The 22,252-nt window shown below is 35.0% G+C and overlaps 1 protein-coding gene and 3 pseudogenes across 2 annotated transcripts in view; 1 reads left to right on the top strand and 3 right to left on the bottom strand.

Moving 5' to 3' along the window:
* Positions 1–22,252, top strand: part of COMMD1 (copper metabolism domain containing 1) — a 115,538-nt gene that overhangs the window by 30,318 nt on the left and 62,968 nt on the right. For both annotated transcript variants that reach the window (XM_025045106.1, XM_006909563.3), the window contains exon 2: positions 18,103–18,384. In XM_025045106.1, the coding sequence (XP_024900874.1) occupies positions 18,121–18,384 (264 nt within the window). In that variant the 5' untranslated portion in view covers positions 18,103–18,120. The remainder of the gene's footprint in view (positions 1–18,102; positions 18,385–22,252) is intronic.
* Positions 10,234–10,352, bottom strand: LOC112478068 (annotated as a pseudogene).
* On the bottom strand, positions 12,942–13,061 carry LOC112478054 (annotated as a pseudogene).
* Positions 13,664–14,035, bottom strand: LOC112477900 (annotated as a pseudogene).

Below are 22,252 nucleotides of genomic sequence, written 5' to 3'. Positions count from 1 at the left end.
GCGTCCTTATCTCTGAAGGCAGAGAGATGACAAGAAGAATTCTACCAACAGGCCTTGCTAGGGTTTTCCCCAGCCTACAAAATTAGTTTGTGTTCCTTAACATATCACACCCTTCTATGAATGTTCACTTTTCATCAAACCTAATGTAAAAATACACAGGCTTAACTGTTTCTTTGTGCCTTCATTTCCTTATGAAGGCTCCCATGTCACATAAAACATTAAATAAATATGTGTTTTTCTCTTAATCTGTCTTTGTTAATTTCCAGACCCAGCCAGGGGTCCTGAAAAGACTGAGGAAAACGTTTTCCTCCTCTACATCTACTTTTATTCTAATACTGTTGAAGATTGTTTATTATTTGTATATTCTCTCTTTTCATATCCTTTGCTTATATATGTATTGAAATCTTGATGTCTTATATAAAAATGCTGATATAACTTTGTAAAGATTCTCAGGAAAGGAAATGATGGTAGGAGAAGGGAAAGATGTATGTATGATGCAATAGAAACCTTTAGTATACATAACTGTGAGTATTGGAAGAGAAAATTTTTATTCGTAGAAAACATATCTTGATTAATAGGAATAAGGAGAGGCAATGGATATTTTTTGAAATCCTGGTCTGTTCTGAACCTTAGGGCAGGCACTTTCTAAATGTTATTTAATCTCACAACACTATGAGCTAGATTATTTCTGTTTTACAAATGAAGAAACCGAGACAGAAAAATTAAACAGCTTTCCCAAGGATATACAAATTGTTCATAAAAGCACGATTATTAAATTGGTTAATATCATAATACCTGAAAAATATTACCCATAATCCATAACTTGGAATCTGAAAATTCATGTCCTTTAGTTCTAGAAGTCTTTTCATATATTTTATTGGATCATTTCCTCCATGCCATTTAAGAAATTTTTCTAATTTTGGAACTCCTTTTATTCAAGGTTAGGTCTTCTTGCCTGATTTCTTTCATTTTCTTTTTTTTCCCCTTCTTTTCCTGTTTCCTTTCTCTATGTCATTTTTGGCCAACTTTCTGAAAATTTTCTCAGCTATCCTGTTTTGAATTTTCTATTTCTGTTATTTTATTAATTTCTAGGAGTTCTTGTTCTTTAATATTCCTTAAAAAAAGGAGTTAGTACTTGTTATGTGGGCAGTTCTCTTGTTTGTTTCTAATAATGTTAGTTATAGGTGATATTTTGAATTTTAAAAAATTTTATGAATTTTCTATTCCTTTGAATTTCTATTTTTTGTTTATTTTGGTCTCTGTCTTTCATGTTGGAGGCTTTCCTCAAATATTTGGTGTTTCTCTGTTGTCATTTATATTTACGAGTGACAGATTAAAAGGTTGATTGGTAGCCTTGTGAGTATGAGCCAGGGTTTAAAGCCTCCTGAACTTAGAGTTGTAGGGTGCTCATGTGTGTGCCCTGCAGTCAATACTTGTAAGTCCATCCTCTTGGTTAGGCTGTTCCCCAGAGAGGAATCTTCTAACGTTCCTGCCTGGAAGTCCATCTGCCAGCGTTCTTGGAGCCTGTTGTATAGTGAAGCATTTGGTCAGTCTTTGCTGTCAGTCCTTGCAAGTGAGGCTTTAAATCCTTGAAGTTTCTGGAGTGATAGGAGTTTCTTTGTTATTTACAGTAGGCCCCTCGAACCTCATTTTATAGTTTTTGCTAACAAGGTAAGTCATGGTGAGCCCTTAGATAGTTTATGCTAATGAGATGATTTAGGATTGGAGTCTGTAACTCCAGAAAGACCACTTGTGTGATTATAGGGTTGGGCTTTGAGTCACATGATATCAGCCCATCCTCCAGGGAGAAGGGAAGCTGAATATTGAGTTAAATCACAGGGCCAATGATTTAATCAGTTTTGCCTACGTAATGAAACCCCAGTAAAAACTCTGGACTTTTTGGCCGTGGAGAGTTTTCTCAGTAGATAACACCCTGTGTATATTGTTATGCATCAGTGTACCCAGGAGGGTGATGTTTCCTGACTCTATGGGGAGAGGACAGGGAAACTCCATCTGGGACCCTCTCAGACCTTACCCTGTGCATCTCTATTTTTGCTGGTCCTGATTTGTTATTTTTTGCTATAATAAAACTAATTTTAAATATAGCACTTTTCTGAGTTCTGTGAATTATTCAGTCAAATTATTGAACTTAAGGGGATAATGGGAACTCTTGAGTTTATAGATAGTTTCTCAGATGTACAGGTGGCTTGAACACCCTACTGCACCAGCTCTGTGGCTGGTGTCTAAAGTGGTGTCATCCTTGTAAAGGCTTTTGCCCTTAACTTGTGAGGGTAGTTCATGTCGCAATTGCATTGCAGTCAGTGGGGAAAGGGGATTGGGTACCCCATTATCCAGTATGTAGTTCATGTTACAGTTGCATTGCAGAATCAATGAGGGAAGGGGACTCAGTAGTTCATGTCACAATTGCATTGCAGAGTCAGTGGTGGAAGGGGACTGGGCACCTGTCATTCAGTATGTGGAATTACACTTCATCTCCCAGTTTTCAGAATGAGTCCCTTGCCCTGAGCTGTGCCTAGAGTCCTTGTGTCCAGAGCCCTCTGGTTCGCTCTCTAGAATGGAAACCCACAGTCTTTCACCAGGAGCGTTACTGGGGGTGGTGGCTGGATTAAGTAGTAAGCAAATTTTCAACTACTTCTCTTGTTTCCAATTTCACTTTCACTTAGAAATATGTAGTACTTCCCATTCCTTTGTATCTCTGGAGTTCTACAGTGGGAATTGCTTGCTTCTTAGCTGTACCAGAGAAATCTTTGTCCCCAGAAGTCCTACTTTCCTACTATTTTCTTTCTCCCATCTTCTTTCTTATATTTTTTTCATTTTTATGTTTGTGATAAAGAATTGAGAGATTGAGTAGTTTTTCTCAATTCCATTATTCATCATTACCTGAACTTCATGTTTTCAGGCACTTGACTTTAGAGTGAGATCTAAATAAATGTTCTGTTAATACTTGGAATAGCTGGTGGCTAGGTGTATTAATTTGTTCTACCATTAAAAATTCTGAAATTACTGTGATTTTTTTTTAATATGGAAGCATATATAAGGAAATAAAATTTCATATAAAATATTTTTGAAAAATTTTTTTCTTTAATTTTTGTAGTTTCAAGCTGACCATTTCTGATAAATTATCTTATTCAATGGAGAAGGTTATTTGAATTAGCAGTGTGATTTGACCTCTAGGCTTAGTTACCAAGTAGGACTGTTTGAGAAACCAGAGCAAAACTACTCAAGAGAGAAAATAGATGTATGTGAACTATAGGCCTCACCCTAGACTGTAAGCATAGTGTGAGTAGTTGTCTTACCATGGTATTGAGCTTCTGGACATTTGGTAAATATTTGATTATCAGTTGATCAACTTTGACTAAAGTGTATGAAATCTTTTTTTCTACCAATTTGGGCTTTTTAATCCTTTTTCCCTTTTCACCCAGCTCCCCAACCCTCCTCCCATTTGGCAACCATCAGTTTGTTCTCTCTATGAATCTGTTTTTGTTTTGTTTATTTTGTTCTTTAGATTCCATATATAAGTGAAATCATATGGTATTTGTCTTTCTGTCAGACTTATTTCACCTAGCATAATACCCTATAGATCCATCTATGTTGTCACAAATGGTAAGATTTCATTCTTTTTTATGGTCAAGTAATATTCTGTTGTATGTATATACCACATCTTTATCTAATCATCTATTGCTGTTATAAGTAATGCTGCAGTGAACATAGGTGTACATATATCTTTTCAAATTAGTGTTTTGGATTTCTTCAGATAAATACCCGTAAGTGGAATTGCTGGGTCATAAGGTAGTTCTAATTTTAATTTTTGGAGGAAACTCCATACCGTTTTCCATAGTGGCTGCACCAATTTGCAATCAAAGATGTTGAGCATCTTTTCATATGTCTGTTGGCCATCTGTATGTCTTTGGAGGAATGTCTATTCATCTTTTAATCGAATCATTTCTTTTGTGGTATTGAGTTGTATGAGTTCTTTATAAATTGCAATTTTTCCATTGGCAAATATTTTCTCCCATTCAATAGGTTGTCTTTTCATTTTTTTGATCATTTCTTTTGCTGCACAAAACCTTTTTAATTTGATTTAGTCTCACTTATTTTTTCTTTTGTTTCCCTTGCCCAAGGAGATGTATCAGAATAAAATATTACTAAGAGTAACTTCAGAGAGCTTACTATATTTTCTTCTAGGAGTGTTATGGTGTCAGATCTTACATTTAAGTCTTTAATCCATTTTGAGTTTATTCTTGTATATGGTCTAAGAGTGTGGTCCACTTTCATTTTTTTTTTTTTTTTTGCATGTACCTATTTAGTTTTCCCAACAACATTTATTGAATAAACTGTGTTCACCCCAGTGTATATTCTTGCCTCTTTTGTCATAGATTAAATGACTATATAGGCATGGGTTTATTTCTGGGATCTCTATTTTGTTCCATTGATCTGTCTCTTTTTATGCCTGTCTCTTTTTATGCTGTTTTGTTTAGTACAGTTTGAAATCAGGTAGTGTGATACCTCCAACTTTGTTATTTCTCAAGATCACCGTGGATTATTTGTTCTGGTATTTTGATGAGAATTGCACTGAATCTATAGATTGCTTTGGGTAGTATGGACATTTTAATGATGTCAGTTATTCCTATTCATGAGCGTGATATATGCTTCCATTCATTTGTATCTTCTTCCATTTCTTAAGTGTCTTATAATTTTTTGAGTACAGGTCTTTTACCTCTTTGGTTAAGTTTATTCCTAGGTTTTTTTTTTTGTTTTTTTTTTTTTTGATGTAATTGTAAATGGGATTGCTCTCTTAATTTCCCTTTGTGATAGTTCATTATTGTAAAACTGCAATTGATTTCTGAATATTAATTTTATATCTTGCTACTTTACTGAATTCATTTGTCAGTTCTAATAGTTTTTTGGGGGATCTTTAGAGTTCTCCATATATAGTATCATGTCATTAGCTAAAGAATATGAAATCTTGTACATGACCAAGAAAGATCTTAAAAAGCCAGGTACATCTGAGTTAGGGATAGAGGTTAAAAATCCACCAGAGAAGTTACAAAATGTGCAAAGATGGCTGTTGCAAGGGACTGAGTTATCTTTAAGGGCAACATAAATTTCAAGGGTAGGAGTTGGAGCCTCAAAGTTGAGCTACCCTTTTTATGTGGAGACTCCATTGCCATTTTTCCCCCTCAGTATTTTGTTAATTTTTTGCCTTGGGGAAAAAAAAAAAAAACAACTGCTAAGAATTTTCAGACATACAAAAAAGGTAAATAAGTTGATCATAGTGAAGTATCAAGGCTTGATTTCATTACGGAGATAAGGAAACCATAAGGTAGCCCTAAAAATGCTGGGAAGTTGGTAATGTTCAGTTAGTAGCTAAGCATGCCTCCTGGAACACATGATTAAAATTTGTATCTGAGCACAGTGACCAATTGCTATGTATCAAAGACCTTCTCAATTCCTTGAGATCGTTTTGTAATTGTGATTGTTTAATCCTCAGTTGTTGTGAGTGTTCTATTATATGCTATGGGTATGTATAACCTTATTCTACACTCGCTCTAATATAGTTTGCGGTTTTATTTTTTCTTATTCTTACCTAGCTCTCTGTCACTTGTTTTTGGACTTGATTAATTGTTCAACTCTCTGCCCTTCATTGGACAATAGAGCAACCAGTAAACTGGAAAGTTCCTTGCACAGTGACTGTTACATAGTAGCTGCACAAATCATTGAGCTTTGGAATGTATCCAGAGGTGCTCTAGGTGAGTCCATTACTGGCCAAATTTTTGTTTTATGAAACCAAATTAGTTTTTCCTTTTTTAATATGTAAATCTGTTAAATTAGCATGCATAATAAGGCAGTAATACCCAACAAGCACCAATCAGTTATATACTAAATCTAGTAATGGGAAGTATGAATTTGGCTTTAAATATGATTTGATTTCACTTGTTTTTAACTGTGCCAAATGAAACAAGGTTGGATTTTGTGTACAAAGGCTCCAGTAATTTCCCAGGGCTTGGAGACACCGGAGAAACAGAGACTTTATTATTTTATCACAGATAGCAAGAAACAGGACTAATTACACAGATTCGTGAAGAATAAATTTCCATATTCACTCCATGGCTCTTCTTTTTACTGCAGTTTTCTTTTCAATTTGTGAATTGTGTAAATTAAGAACTTCTAAATGATTATAGCTATGTTTTTTTCCTGTAGGAAGAGCCAGTCATAGACAATAGTTGTTTATAAAATTTGCTGTCAACTTGAAATATTTCCCTTTCTCTCCAGTGAAGAGTAATAGCATTTTCTTTCCAAATTGTCCATAGCTAGCACTTTATTTTATTCTTGGGATATTTTTCCTTTCTTCAGATATAACCAGGATTTTTTTTTAAATTTTTTAAAAATTTATTTATTTAGTTTAGTAATTTCAGGTATACAGTACATTGGTTAGACATTTATAAAGTTTATAAATGATCCCCCTAATTGTTCCTTCTCTCCTCTGGTTTTCCACCTAGTCAATATATTAATGCTAACTGCATTCCGTATGCCGTGCTCCCCATCCCTGTGACCATCTATCAACTACTAATTTATACTTCTTTAACCCTTCACCCCATTCTCCCAGCCCCGTAACACCTCCTGTCTGTCACCAGATTGTCCACCATATTTGTGAGTCTGTTTTTGATTGGTTTGTTCTTTTTGTTTCTTAGATTCTGCATATAAGTGAAATCATATGGTATTTGTCTTTGACTTATTTCACTCAGCATAATAACCTCTAGGTCCATCCATGTCATTGAAACCAAGATTTTTATTATAGTGAAAATGAGGCCAATTAGTTATTCATTAATGAAGTCCAGTATGAGTGTTTTTTATTTTAAAATGCAAGCTGACCTAAGCTTCAGGCAGTAGAACCTTCCAGGGTATGTCTACTCTCAATGATAGTACTTCTTTAATGATGTCTGTTGAGGACCAGTTTTGTAGTGCGTGTGTGTATTGTTTTTAAAAAATTTTCAATTCCTCACCAAAAATACATAAAAATTTAAGCTCTAATTATTTTATGGATTAATTGATATAAAATACCATCACATTGCCACAGAAATTCCTAAATGTTTACTCTCAGTTTCTGTAATCACCTTGGAGTGGACTGGTAACAAAGTTCGTGGACTGGCTCTGGTCTGCAGATTGCATTTAGGATATCACTGCTCCAGATTTTCTGGCAAATGGAGAAAGCCAAAGATACATATCGTGCTTTTGGTTACACACCAGATTGAATGCTCTTCAAAGGCAGGTTCATATGTTATTCATTTTATTTGAGAGCATAGGGCAATGCCTGATACATAAATAGGGCAGGTGGTGAAAACTCAGTGATATAGACTACACAGTGATAACAAATAGAGTCATAAAACTGAATGGGCTAGCACAAATTCTGCAAATATTCAAAACTATGAATTGTAAAACAGTAATTTAGGAGGGTTTCTGTATGAGATGATTATCATCTTTTTCTTCGGGGATAAAATAGGTCTTAAAAAATTTCTAATAAAGTATATTCAATTTTGAATGGCAATTGGGAGCCAGCTCTCATCCCTGGCTTTTAAACATTTTGCTCTACTTTAAAAATTCAAAACCTGAGTGATGCTGGATATAGTTTATAGGAGGGAATAAAATTTAGGAGATTAGTAAATTCACACCTTTGATATTACCAGTTTTGCAAGACTAAAACAGTTGAATACTGTAGCTCAATCTGTAGATACAGCAACATGGAATGTTAATACATGGGGGTACATAGAGATCATTTAGCATACTCCCTTCATTTAATTTCAGGGAAACTGAAGCCCAGAGTAATAAGTTTGAAACAGCAAAACCATTTTCTAATCACGTACAATAAATTAGATTTCACTAATTTACTGATGGTAAGTAAAAGACAAAAGTGAGTTGCTTTTTTGGGGATTATTACTCCTTAAGTTTTGGACAATGTTGTACTTAAAATAATAGCATAAACATTTTCAAGGAAAGTATTTAGTTTTTTTAAAAACAAGAAAAATTTCAGGAGCTTTAGAAAATATTGGTTTACCTAAACCATTTTTTGGACAGTTTCACTTGCTTTAGCTCATTATATAATTTTTATGCTGGACTGCAATAGTAATGCAACTAAGTTCTTTTGACCTGGTATTGGGTCTTTAATTGTGTAAATATATATTTGTGACAGAAAAATTTTTGATGAAACAAATCAGAAGAAACTTTCTCTTTAAGACCCTTTACTAATAGGATAATATTAATAATCACTGAAGACAAATTGCTTTTACTTTCTCAAGGTCTTAATTTTTTTTTGTTAACAACTGGTAGCATTCTGTAGTTTATAGGCTTAACTAAAGGATGTGTCTGCACATTATGACATAGCAAATTCTTAAACCTTAATGGAACTGTTGACAAGGAAATGACTATAGTTACTATGAGTAGTTTCTATGGAGGTTGAACTGTTGTTAGTTCTTGGTAGCCTTCTATGCTTGTCATTCTATTTTCTTCAGAAGTGGTGGTAAATTTAAATCTGTGTGTTATGTTTCAATTCACTTAATGGAAATTAGGGACATACATAACTTTCTGAAATTCTTAATCGCTGTTACCATTCAGTGGTTGAGGAAACAAATATTTGTATCTTATGTATTATCTTGCTTAATTCCTAATCATTCTTTCTTCTTGGACATAACTTAGTCACTAGAGAAATAACCATCTTTCATTCAAATAACTGCCAGCAATATTTTTTTTTCTTACAATATTAAAAACATCATATGTAATATAACTGGAAAAAGACTTATTTATAAGCAGAATGAAAATTATGGTAAATATTTATGTATAAGGATTTTCTGCTTTTTTTTTTCCTTTAAAAAAGTATATATGTGAGTTACTAGTATTACTAACCATGATAAAGAATATTTCCTATAATTAAATTGCATCCATTTATTGTTTATGTTTGATGTACTTTTAAGAAACAGTGCTTTTGGAAGAAAAAAAAAAGAAATAGCACTTTTGGACCATTGAATTCATGTCCCCAATATTTATTCTTCTTGGTCATGGTCAGGGAGACTGTGCGTGTAGGGCTGGAGGTCAGTGGGAGTATGTGGGAACTCTGTACTTTCTACTCAGTTTTGCTGGGAACTTTAAACTGTTCTAAAAGTTAAAGTCAATTAATTAAAAAATTTTAAATAAATACATCTGGAACCCAGTGGTTTCTAAAGTGTTTCTATACTTTTTATAGAAGTATTTTCATTTTTATTGGAAAACTAGAGGCAGAAATGTGTATCTTTGATACATTTCTACTAGGTGATAATATGGAATTTTTGCTCTGATATGTGTAATTTACATTGCATCAAAGTATTTTCTCACTAAATGCCATTTATCTATATTTGTTTGTTTTAATCATTGAACTTTTTTCTTCATTTTCCCCCCACCTTTATCGAAGTATAATAGACAATTAATGGCTCATATTTACATTGTACAATTCAATGAGTTTTTTTAAATTATAGTTGGCATACAATAATTTATTAGTTTCAGTCGTATAGCATAGTGATTAGAGATAACTCATGAAGTGGTCACCCCACTAAATCAGTTACCCCTCTTCCCCCTTATATATTTTTTACAACATGGTTGACTATTTTCCTTATGCTACATTTTATATCTCCATGACTATTTTGTGTCTATCCATTTGTACTTCTTAATCCCTTTGCCCTTTTACATCATACCCCCTAACTCCCTCCTGTCTAGTAGCCCTCAAAATATTCTTATCTATGAGTTTGTTTCCGTTTTTTGTTTGTTTGTTTTGTTCTTTAGATTTCACATGTACGTGAAATCATGTGGTATTTATCTTTATCTGACTTACTTCATTCAGTGCAATACCCTCTAGGTCTATCAAGGCAATACCTTTTTCCATCCCATTCCTTTTAGTCTGTGTGTGTCTTTTAATCTGAAAGGAGTCTCTCGTAGGCAACATATGTAGGGGTCTTGTTTTCTTATCCATTTACCTTCTCTATCTTTTGGTTGGAGTGCTTTATTCCTTTCCATTTGAGATACTTGTTGATAAATATGTAGTTTATGTAGTTATTACCATTCTTTTTTTTTTTTTTTTTTTGTTTTTTTCCCTTTTTTTTTTTTTTTTTTTAGGCGAGGCAACCCTTGGTTGACCTCACATATTGCAAGGACCTTGTCAGCTTATAATCCTTTATTTTTTATTTTTTATGCCTACAGCACCTAGTCTTCCTAGGCGTTCGGGGGTCCAAGTACTAACCAGGCCCGACCCTGCTTAGCTTCCAAGATCAGACGGGATCGGGCTTGTTCAGGGTGGCATGGTTGTAGACTATGACCATTCTTTATTCATGTTTTTGATACAAGTTTTTTCTTCTTAAAGAAGTCCTTCCAACATTTGCTGTAATACTGCCTTGGTGTTGATGAATTCCTGTAGCTTATTTTTGTCTGGGAAGCTCTTTATCAGTCCTTCGACTCTAAATGATAGTGTTGCTGGATAAAGTATTCTTGGTTGTAGATCCTGGGTTTTCAGTACATTGAATATTTTGTGCCAGTCCCTTCTTCTGTCCTGCAAAGTTTCTTTTGAGAAATTGGCTGCCACAGTCTCATGAGAGTTCCCTTGTAGGTAACTATTTGCTTTTCTCTTGCTGCTTTTAAGATTCTCTCTTTGTATTTAACCTTTGGCATTTTAATTATGATATGTCTTGGTGTGGGCCTCTGGGTTCTTTTTTTTTTTTGGATTCTCTGAGCTTTCTAGGGTTATATATTTATTTCCTTCACCAGATTAGGGAAGTTTTTCATCATTATTTCTTCAAATATATATTCAACTTCTTGTTCTCCCTCTTCAAGTACCCCTATGACATGGATGTTGTTACTCTTAATTTTGTCCCATAGGCTCCTTAAATTATTATTATATTCTTGGTTGCTTTCTTCTTGCAATTTTGGTTGGGTATCCTTGACTTCCTTATCCTCTATATTGGTGTTAATCACTGAACTTCTGTTTTGGAATACCGCTCTAATAAACTAGCAGCTTAATGGAATAGCGATGTTTTATCTGCAAAAGAGTAATAGAAACTGACTTGCTATTGACTTATTTTTAGTGCCGACTTTAAATACTGTTGCTTTCAACAACAACACACAAACAAGAAGAAATTAATGATTATAAATAAATATTAATTATAGGAGACTGATTTAGGACTAAAATGCTTTGGGGTTGATTAATATTAAAGCTTTCCATTTTCAACTATTAGCCTCTCATTACTTAAATAAGTAATATGCTTAATACTTAAAGGGCGTTTTACTAAAAAAGGAATCATTATCTTGAGTTTAGTTCTTTTTATTTTATTATTTTAAAAGAATAACAGCCATAGTCATTTCACTTCTCTCATGAATCTGAACTTTAGGCAGAACTCAGAGGAGAAGGCTCTGTCCTTAGCGTGTCCGCTCAATTGGAGGCTGGAGGATCCAATTTCAAAATGCCTCATTAACTGTCTGGTTCTGGTTGTTGGCTGGGAGCTTAGTGACAGCCTGAGAGCTGGCGTCCTTTTGACGTAGCCTCTCCATAAGCTGCTTACAGTGCAATGGCTAGATTCTAAGGGCATGTCTCTAAAGAGAGACAAAATGGAAGTTGCCAGTTTTCTAAAACCTGAGCCAGAAAATTGGCACAGCATTACCCTGCCATAATCTTTTAATTCACTCTTTTAAAAAAAGGACTTTAGTTTTTAGAGCAGTTTTAGGTTCACAATGAAATTGAATGGAAAATATAGAGTTTCTATATGCCCCCTGTCCTCACATATATACTCACAGCTTCCCCCACAGTCAACCACCAGAGTGGTCCATTTGTTATAATAGATGAACCAACATCACCCTAAGTTCATAGTTTACATTAGGGTTCATTCTTGGTGTTGTACATTTTATGAATTTTAACATATGTTTATATCCATTGTTATACTATCATATAGAATAGTTTCACTGCTCTAAAAATCCTCTGTACTCTACCTATTTATCTGTCTCCCCTCCTCCCAACCCTTGCCAATCATTGGTTTTTACTGTCTGCATAGTTTCACCTTTTCAAGAATATCATATAATTTGAATTGCTGTGATCTTTTGGTCTAGCAATCATGCCACCCATATTCTAGGATATGGAATCTATAGGCTCAGTGAGAGAAGAGCCAAAAAATCTTGGAGCTAAGTTTTAAAAATCACCATATTCTATATTATGTCTCGTTATAAATGAGATAATTTAGGTACAACAAGACTAAAAAACTTTCTCAAGGTTAAATGAGTAGTCAGGATCAGGTGTTTTGGATTCAAGATTCCACACTCATCCGATAAATATATTCATTCATTCAACATATATTTGCTGGTCACCTACTATGTGCCAGTCACTGTGCTAGGACCCAGAGATTAAATATTAAAAAAAGAAGGGACAGGTCTTTGCCCTGTTAAAGTACTTACATTTTAGAACATGATATAGGCCTGGCAATTAACCTACATTGTGATAAATATCGCTAGTTAACAGTGCAGCCTAGAAAGAGACCCTTGTTCCAGATTTGGGGGTTCTGGGAAGGCTTCTTATATAAAGTTAAGGTCTATGTTAAAGCCTGAAAAAAAAAGTATTGTCAACAAAATGGGTTGAAGGAACAGCCATTAATATGTTCTAGGCAGAAGAACTAGCATAGGCAGAGGTCCAGAGGATAGAGGAAGAATGGCATATATAGGAGTTAAATGGAGTTTGGTATGAATGGAAGGGAGAATGAATGAGTAGATTATGAGAGGTAGAGGGAGATGAGGAGAATTGAAGCTAGAGAGATAGAGGAGGTGCCTGATCATGGTTCACCTTGTAAACCCTATTGAAGACTTAGAACTTAAATCTAGGGCTCAAAAAGGTCCTTATAGTTGTTTTTTTTTTTTTTTTTTTTTTTTTATAATGCCCTGGTCTTCCTAGGTAGTCTCCCATCCAAGTACTAACCAGGCCCAACCCTGCTTAACTTCCGAGATCAGATGAGCTCTAGTGTGTTCAGGGTAGGATGGCTGTAGAGTGTTGTTGGTTTTTTTTTTTAATTAAGCTTTTTTTTTTTAGATAATTGTAGATTCACATGCAGCTATAAGAAATAATACAAAGAGATTCTGTTGTCTCTTTACCACTTTTTCCCAATGATAACATTTTGCAAAACTATAGTATAATATATATTGTGGTTGTGATATTATACAACCACTATACAGTGGCCTCTCATATCTGTGGGTTTTGCATCCATATATTCAATCATCTGGAGTTGTGATATTATAACAACCACTATACAGTGGCCTCTCATATCTGTGGGTTTTGCATCCATATATTCAATCATCTGGAGATCAAAAACAGTGTTTTCTATCCAAGGTTAGGAATCTGCAGGTACAGAGGGCTGACTATAAGCATTGTTTTATGCCATTTTATATAAGGGACTTGAGCATCCAAGGATGTTGGTATCTGCCTGGCACCAATCCCCGGGGGATACCAAGGGATGACTGTATTGACATTGATGCAGTAAAGGTACAGAACTTTCCATCACCACTACGATCCCTTGAGTTGCAGTTTTATAGCCATATTCACTCTCCTCTCACCCACTTCCACCTTTTCCTTTTTTTTTTAAGCAACTGATAATCAGTTTATTAAAGTGGTTGATTTAAGAATCTGCAGCAGAGACTTGACTCCTGGATAAATACTGATGGAAGTAATCTGCTTAAAAGTCTCATAAGGACTGTGCATGTCAATGAATCCTTGTGGTCCTCATTGAAGAGGATCTCGTCTTAGAACCTTTGGCAAAAGGAGTTTTTCTCATAGCGATTCTGAGTCTTGGTAGGCCTCTGAACTAACAGGTCCTTCCACTTTGAGATTCTTTTCCTTTGCGCCTCTGGTAAAGTCAGCATATACCTTCTCCAGAGATTTTACATTGTGACTAATTAGGATAATTCTAATTCAGTGACCGGCCACTTCTGGTTCCACAGATGTCTTTCTGGTACCTTCCAAAGCCATGGCTTTGACACAGCCTCCTGACTGACTTTTTGCTGCATGAAAGTGAATAGCAGTGCAGTCAGGAGCAGGAACAATGGACCTGCGCTCCCCTGCAGCAACGTTTAATATTGTTTTGGTTTAAAAAGGTGTTGATATGGTTGTGAGTACTCTTTAGAACATGAATTCAGGGGGTTGTGTTAATGCTGTATTGCAGAGATCCGTAGACTCTGCCTTTGAAGATTAGAATTTATCGGGTGAAATAGATTTATAAACAGATAATTTCATTACATTGAGGTAAGTAAAGTGCTAGAGATATTAGGGCATTTTTGGAATAGAAAGGGTCTTTACCTTACTAGGGGAGGAGGGATATTAGGGAATCCATGCTTGAACTGAGTCTCGAATGGTAAATAGAAGGTAATCTGGTGAAGATGGTTATGGAAAGACATTTTAGGCACTTAGAATAGCATGAACAGAGATGCATAGAAAGAAGCAGAGTACTAGGATTGTTAGGGGAATTACAAAGAGGTTGATGCTGTTTGAGGGGCAAGTGTGGAGGGGCAGGAAGTTGTAAGATGTGAGGCACTAGACCTAGATAAACCAGCTCATATCTTGAAGTGCCCGTTGTGTTGAACTTGGACTTGATCCTCAGTGGTTCTCAAACCTATCAGACCCAGTGTCTCCTTTTCATAGTGAATATTTTCTATAAATATTATAGAGAATATCCCTTTATTATCCTTAAATGGAATTCATGTATAAATATAATTCATATATAATAAAATTAACACATATAAAATTTCTAACAAATCAATATGATGTAAGTAATATAAAGGAAAGTTATAAAGAAAATATAATAATAATTTGAAATGTGTTTTAATGTAAATGTTCAAGCATTACTGTATTAGAACATATAATTAATTAATCAGATACTTGCACCTATATGTATAATCCCTTTGAAGGCAGGGCAATAAATGCGGACATACCTAGATGTAGTTAAGATATTTTAAATGGTATTGCCACTGGTAATGAGATTTTTCCAAAATGTTTAACAACGTCTTTGTGAAGTTCCGACCAAACCAAAGTACAAGTTACATTAGTTGCATTCCTGGAAAATTTGGCGTTTATTAAAACTGTGCAAAAAATACTTTTTACCGAAGAAGAAAAAGGATAGATTTCTGTGCTCAAGTAATTATAAACAGATTTTTCCACCTCATGTTAAATGGGACATTGCCAGGTCATGTGGGACATGGGTCACTTTGTTCTGTGGGATGTTCTTGAGCAAACTACATCCTGCAGACCACACTGCCTATTTTTGTACAACCCATGAGCTAAGAATGGTTTTTACATTTTTAAAGAGTTGGACTAAAAAAAGAGAAGGATATTTAACAGCAATGGTTAACACTTGTAGAGAAAGTTTGCCAACCGTGTTTTCTTGAGCACTATAGGATGTGTAGCATCCTTAGTTCCTGTTCTAATGCCAACAGCACTCCAATCACTATGAAACCAAACATAGCTCCTAAACATTTCTCAAGTGCCTAGGGGTGGGGTGGGGTGGGGTTGGGGGCAACACTACCTCGTGGAGAACCACTACCCTATATGATCGGTTTTCTATGTTTTTTTACTCTGTGGCACACTTAACAGATGCATGCATGATCTATTTCCATGCAGAATTCTTGATTCTTATGTTTTTCCCTTCTATTCAAGGAAACAATTGAAACAAGGGAGGACCTTATTAATATAAGGATAATCTTGAAAACCCTCCAATATATACTTATAAAAATAAATCTTTACAAACTCCAATACTTTTACTACTACAAATAACATTACTTGTAACTTATACCTGAGAGTAGATGTTTCACAACATGCTGACTGATAACAGCTGCAGCAGGTAATAGCCAGCTATCAGAAAGCTTCGTATAGTGATGTGACAGGATCCTATTGACATTTTAGATAGATTACTTTTATGGGGTATAGAAGATAGACTCAAGCAGGTACAAGCTTCATTCAGGTTTAATTTAGTGAAGGTCTCTATCAGGGAGTAGGGACAGAACAGAGAGGATACATTATAAGAATTATTTCAGATGTAAAAATTAGTAGAACTTGATAATTAAAAGATTATAGGCATTAGTTCTTACCCTTTGTTGCCATTGGACTCATTTGGGAAACTTAAACAATATCAACATCTGGGCATCACTTTAGAATTTTTAGAAATTAGAATTTTTGAAATGGAGTCTGAGCACTGATATTTTTTAAAATATACCTCATGCTTCTAATATGCAGCCACTGTTGAGAACCACTAGTTCCAAGTTGTGGAGAGGAGGGAAGAATCAAGGATATGTGAGTACCAGGCTGCCAACTTAGGCTACTGGTAGATGCAGGGGGCATGCATTGAACAGTATCTGCTTCATGGTAGCTTTTCAGATATTTCTTGAATTAGATGAAAATTGATGGCTTTGAACTTGAAGTCAGTACTTCATTTAATTTCTGATTATTCTAAATTTCGATGAATTGACCCAAGTTCACGATATTATTGACTAGAACCCAACCAAAATAACTTATGTCACAAGTGAAGTTATATCAGAATGAATATCTTGATATGATTTGAGAAAGAGAATGATACCAGTCACCTGAATTGTGATGTGATATTGTGAAGCAAAGTGCCAGTGGAAATTATAGTATATTATATAAATTAATGTTTCTATTGAGTGATATAGCCAGAGATTTTGCATCCTCATCCTGCTAAATAGGCAGATATTCAGTAAATGTTTATCGAATTGCAATATGAACTATCTTTAATCTATCAGAAAGATATTTATCGTAATATTTCTTCATATTAATCGAGGAATAAAGGCAGCATGTTTGCTTTTCAGCCACAGTCCCACTTCCTCTATCTATACCCTACCAATAAACTGTCTACCTTTACATTCCTCTGTTTTAATGCTACTGCCCAAGTTTAGTCAGGACTCCTGGTTTCAAATAATAGGAATGCAGTTTAAACTGTCTTGAACAGTAAATGGAATTTTTTGGTGCCTGTAGGTGGAAAGGGTGCTGAGATAAACAGAACTGAAGGAAGTCTGCAGGAGCCAGAGCCTTGGGGATTATAGAACAGGGATATCACTCCATTAGAACCCACTCTCATTTCTGCTGGGCTTCATTCTTTTTTATTGCAATCAGGCCTTTGCCAAAAGATCAAAGATGGCTGTCTGCAACCCAGCCTCATATTCTTCCAGTACCATGACCCCAAGAGGCAAGACCATTTCTATTCCTACTCTAAATTGAGAGATTCATTTGGATCAATTATTATGCCCAGGGAAAGGAGGGTACTATGATTTGTCTGTTTAGGAGCTCATGCTAACTCCAATGGACAGGAGAGGATGAGGACATACTAAAGAAGATGCAGAGGAGAGCTTGTCCTGAGACCAGATCATTAACCATCACTGTCCTCTCCACGACTCCACTGCTCCAGCCTTCTGATGGTTTCCACCTCAATTTAGTTGCTTACTGTTCTCAGAACAGCAATGACAATTAAGTTTTGAAAATTTATGGAAAAGCATAAAGTAATATACAATTAGAGTAGTGTTATTATGAATAAGCTATTTGGCTGAAGATGGGCTGTGAAGCTAAAATAATACATTCATTTAACAAAATTTACTTAGTGCTTCTTATGGGTAAGGCATCTTACAGTAATAGTATGTTAAACCAAGCCTGGCTGTAAGGCATATGAAATTATGTCAGATTTCATCAGAGAGCAAATTAATTTTATTCTCTTTTTTTTATTAAAAATTTTTTATTTTATTTATTACTTTATTATTTTCCTACCATAGTACTGGATATTTAAAAATGAGATTAGAGTTATTGACATAGAATTTGAATGATATGGAATTTTTAACTGCTTTTCTAACATTTAATATTTGCCAAGGGAATATCTTTGTCTTTATGAAGAGTTTATTCTCATTACTATCACTTGATAACCTGTTTTTGAAAACTTATTTGGTGATTATGAATCCCTTAAAATATGATCTGTAGTTAAGAAGCTACTTTTTTCTAGTTATCTACCAAATTCATATTTATTACTTTTTCCATCATTATAGTCTATTGCATCTGCTGACATGGATTTCAATCAGCTGGAGGCATTCTTGACTGCTCAAACCAAAAAGCAAGGAGGGATCACATCTGATCAAGCTGCTGTCATTTCTAAATTCTGGAAGAGTCATAAAACAAAAATCCGAGAGAGCCTCATGAACCAGAGCCGCTGGGACAGCGGGCTTCGGGGCCTGAGCTGGAGAGTTGATGGCAAATCACAGTCAAGACACTCAGCTCAAATTCATACCCCTGTGGCCATAGTGGAGCTGGAAATAGGGAAAAGCGGACAGGTGAGTTCAACTGCAATCAATTTCCCTTTGTAAACTGTATTTTCCATTACATATTAGCCATACGTGCAGATTGATTTTATATAACAGTCTTTTTTGCAGAGATAATAAGAATAAGAATAATAGGAAAAGACCCTGTTTCTTGGAATCCCTTTTTGGAGATGAAATTGTCTGAAAATTTGGGTACTCCCAATTGTGTATAGTCTAGAAATCAGCCTCAGGGTCCTGGCAGCTATCACAGAAGAACAAAATGGGTCAATAAGGTGATTGTAAAGAAGTTGGCTACTATTCCATTTTTGGTTAGATCTAAGAATTCCTGGCATTAGGTCAGAATCTCCAGGGCAATAATAGAGATGCTAAAAAGACCAAGGATTGCGATTAAACAACACAGAACAAAACTATCTCACCTAGTCATCTTTATAGGTAGTCAGGTATAGGAGGCAATGTATCTTAACTACAGTAACGTACTGTTCCAAACCCTACATGCACTTGAGCCCACAAATGATTTTAAATTTATCTCGATTTTTTATAAAACACTGCTGCTTTTCCTTGTAGTTTCTACAGTCATTGTAGCAGGTATTTTAACATCTGCATGGTTTTTCTTGAAGTCATTTGCTTTGTGTTCCAAATAATTGTCAGATCAGACTTTTAATGACCCAGTATATGTCTTTTGGGGAGAAAAAGCAGCAACTTGTAATTAAGAAGAGAAAACCCAGATCACTGAATTAGCTAACCAGATTTATTTTCAGATAAATAATGAAATACGTGCTTCAGTTACATCCTTTAATAGAAATGTATTCTTTTCTTCTAATGCTGAGAGTATTTTTTACCTGGCAGGTTTCCTCACATAGTCCCTTCTTGAGTTTCTTAGGATTTTTCAGTGTGATTTTTCAGATTTTTTGATAATGACTTTAATTTTAATTTAAAAGGTAATTTCTTTTCTAAAAAATAATTCTTCAAAATACATTTGGAGGTTCTTATATTCAGTTATTGTAAAATAGTGCTAATTGCCTTTATTGTCTTTGGTTTGTCTGACCCTAAAGTCTGTTCTCTTAACTGTTGTATTATACCCAGACCAAAAATCTAACAGTGTGATAGTACAGTTAGATATTTCACCAATAATTTGTATAGGCTATTTTTTTATTCTAGCAGTAGTGATTATTTCATTTTGTCTTAAGTATTTATTATTTGGATAGGAATATAAAAACATACATATCTACTTTAAGACCATCCTAGAAAGCTATTGTAGTATTTCTTAATATTTCTTGAACTGGGGTTTAAAATAAAATGTACCTTTTGGTTTTAGTAACTACATACCATCTGAATTTTGGGGGTACTGCCACAGGAATTTTTAAATCTTCTTTGAAATCTCTGTGGTTTTTCTATGCTCTTGTTAGCCAAAATTGCAAAATAAATTTTTTTAACAATGCTTTTTGTCAATCAGTTTAAGTCTAAACATCACTACAAATGATGTTACCTAGTTTCCAACAAATTTATATCTCTAAACTGTATTTCTCTTCTAAATTAAGTAATGTTAAGGAGAACTCTACTTAAAGATGAAAAAGCTATCAAAAAATTGAATATGCCCCAAACTAAGTTCTTCATATGCCTCCCAAACCGATTCCTCTTGCATTTTTTCTCATCTCAGTTAGTGACACCTCCATTCTGCCGGTTCATATCTTCTCTTTTTCTCACATCCACATCCAGTTCATCATCAAATCTTGCTGGGTTTAATTTTAAAATATACCTAAAATATGACTACTTTTCACCACCCCACAGTATGTTCAGATCACTAACACTTCTCTCCTAGATTATAACAACATCCTCTTAACTCATCGCTCTACATCTACTCTTTAGCTTACTCTGAATACACAGCAGTATATCAATAGAGTAGCTCTGTTGAAGCATAAGTTAGATAATGTATATTTGGCTCTCATCTCTAGTGGCTTTCTGTCAATCAGGTTAATAGTCCTCTCCCTTACCCAGTCTACTCTAGCTAGACCCAGTGTTCTTGCTTATTCCTAGAACATACCAGGCATGCTTCCTCTTTAGGGTCTGTACCTTTGATTTTTTTCCTCTCCTGATTGGTCTTTCCTTAGATATCTACATAGTTAGCTTTTCCATTTTCTTGATGTCTTTTTTAAAAAGTCACTTTCTCATTAAGGTTTTCACTGACCACCTCTCTAAAAGTTTAGTCCTCCACTTCTTTATTTTTAAAAAGCTTTATTGAGCTATAATTTCCATATAATAAACTGTATCCATTTGAATTGTCCAATTTGATTAATTTTGGCTGATATATGTGTGTGTGTGTATATATATACATATATATATATACTTTTGAAACCACCACTACAGTCAACAGACAGTATCCATCACTCCCTAAAAGTTTTCTTGTGCCCCTTACAGTTCATCCCTCTCTTTACCTCAATTCCCAGGAAACCACTGATCTACCTTTTGTTATCATAGATTAATTTTTCCTGCTTTATTTTTTCTTTTTGTCACTTATTACTACCTAACATGCCATATGCAGTTGACTCTTAAACAACATGGGTTTGAACTGTGTGGGTCCACTTGGATGGATAGACATGGATTTTTTTTCAGTAAATATATAGTCGGCCCTTTATATCCCTAGGTTTCGCATCTGTGGATGTGGAGGGCTGACTGTATGCATTGTTCTACACCATTTTATGTAAAGTACTTGAGCACCCGAAGATTTTGGTATCTGCGGGTGCCCTGGAACCAATCCTCTGCAGATACTGAGGGACTATGGTTAAGTTTTGGGAGAGTCAAAAGTTATATGCAGATTTTTGACTGTGCGGGTGGGAAGGGGTCAGTGTTCCTATCCCTGCCATGTTGTTCAAGTGTCATCTGTATTTGTTTTACTTATTAATCTTGTGCTCCACCTTAGCATATAAGGGGACAAGAATATGTGCTCCACCTTAGCATATAAGGGGGCAAGAAGTTTTGCTATTTTGGTCACTGCTATATCCTTAAGATCAAGGATTCTGTCTGGCACATGGTGTTCAGTAAATATTTGTTGAATGAATAAATGAATCACATAGTTTTCTATGTACTAAGCGTCTACCGTGTATCATGCACTGTATAGTTTGGGGATATATCAGTGAATAATATAGACAAGTCCCTTATCTTATGGAGCTGATAGTAAAAGAAAAATAGTAGTAATTAGTGTAAGAAAGTATGTCAGAGTCCAAAGAGCCTTACCAAAGCTCAGAAGAGGGAATGGCTCTCTTTACCATGGAAGTTGAAGAAGGCAGTTCTGAGGAGGTAATATTTACATCTGATTTCTCTGACAACTTCAACTCCTATTCAGAGCTGAGTGTTATGAACAATGAAAAAAGTTGGTACAGGCAGTACTAATTCTCTAGAGTTTATGAACATAACCCTTGCATATAGCATGGATGTGACCTTTGGCAGTGGTTTAATACAGATTCCTGATGATTGCCATTTCTTCTTTTTTTTAAACCACTTCCTACATGTTAGTTTTCCAGTTTCTCAACTCACAGGGAGTAAGAAGTAGCAAGAAGTAAATTGGCAGAAAAATTATTGCAAGCAAAAGCAGGACTCATTTAGTGCAGTGGTTCTCAGCATCACAGTATATCGGACTCAACAGAGGAGCTTTAAAAAATTATGAGTGCTTATACTCCACCTCAAAGTAAGAGGCTACCACTTCAGTTTGAGCAAGGAAGGCTTTTATAAGGAGGGAGGCTGATCTGGGAGTGCAAAATACAGGCAGAGCGAAGAGCAAAGGCAAGAAGTTGGCCTTGATAAGAAATTTGGATTTTTATTCTGAGATTAATAGGAAACCATTGGAGGGTTTCAAACAGGGATTGATGCAATGTGATTTATGTTC

This window comes from Pteropus alecto, unplaced genomic scaffold (genome assembly GCF_000325575.1).
Source record: "Pteropus alecto unplaced genomic scaffold, ASM32557v1 scaffold131, whole genome shotgun sequence".
Classification (NCBI taxonomy): domain Eukaryota; kingdom Metazoa; phylum Chordata; class Mammalia; order Chiroptera; family Pteropodidae; genus Pteropus; species Pteropus alecto.
This window is presented reverse-complemented; position numbering and strand designations above follow the sequence as displayed.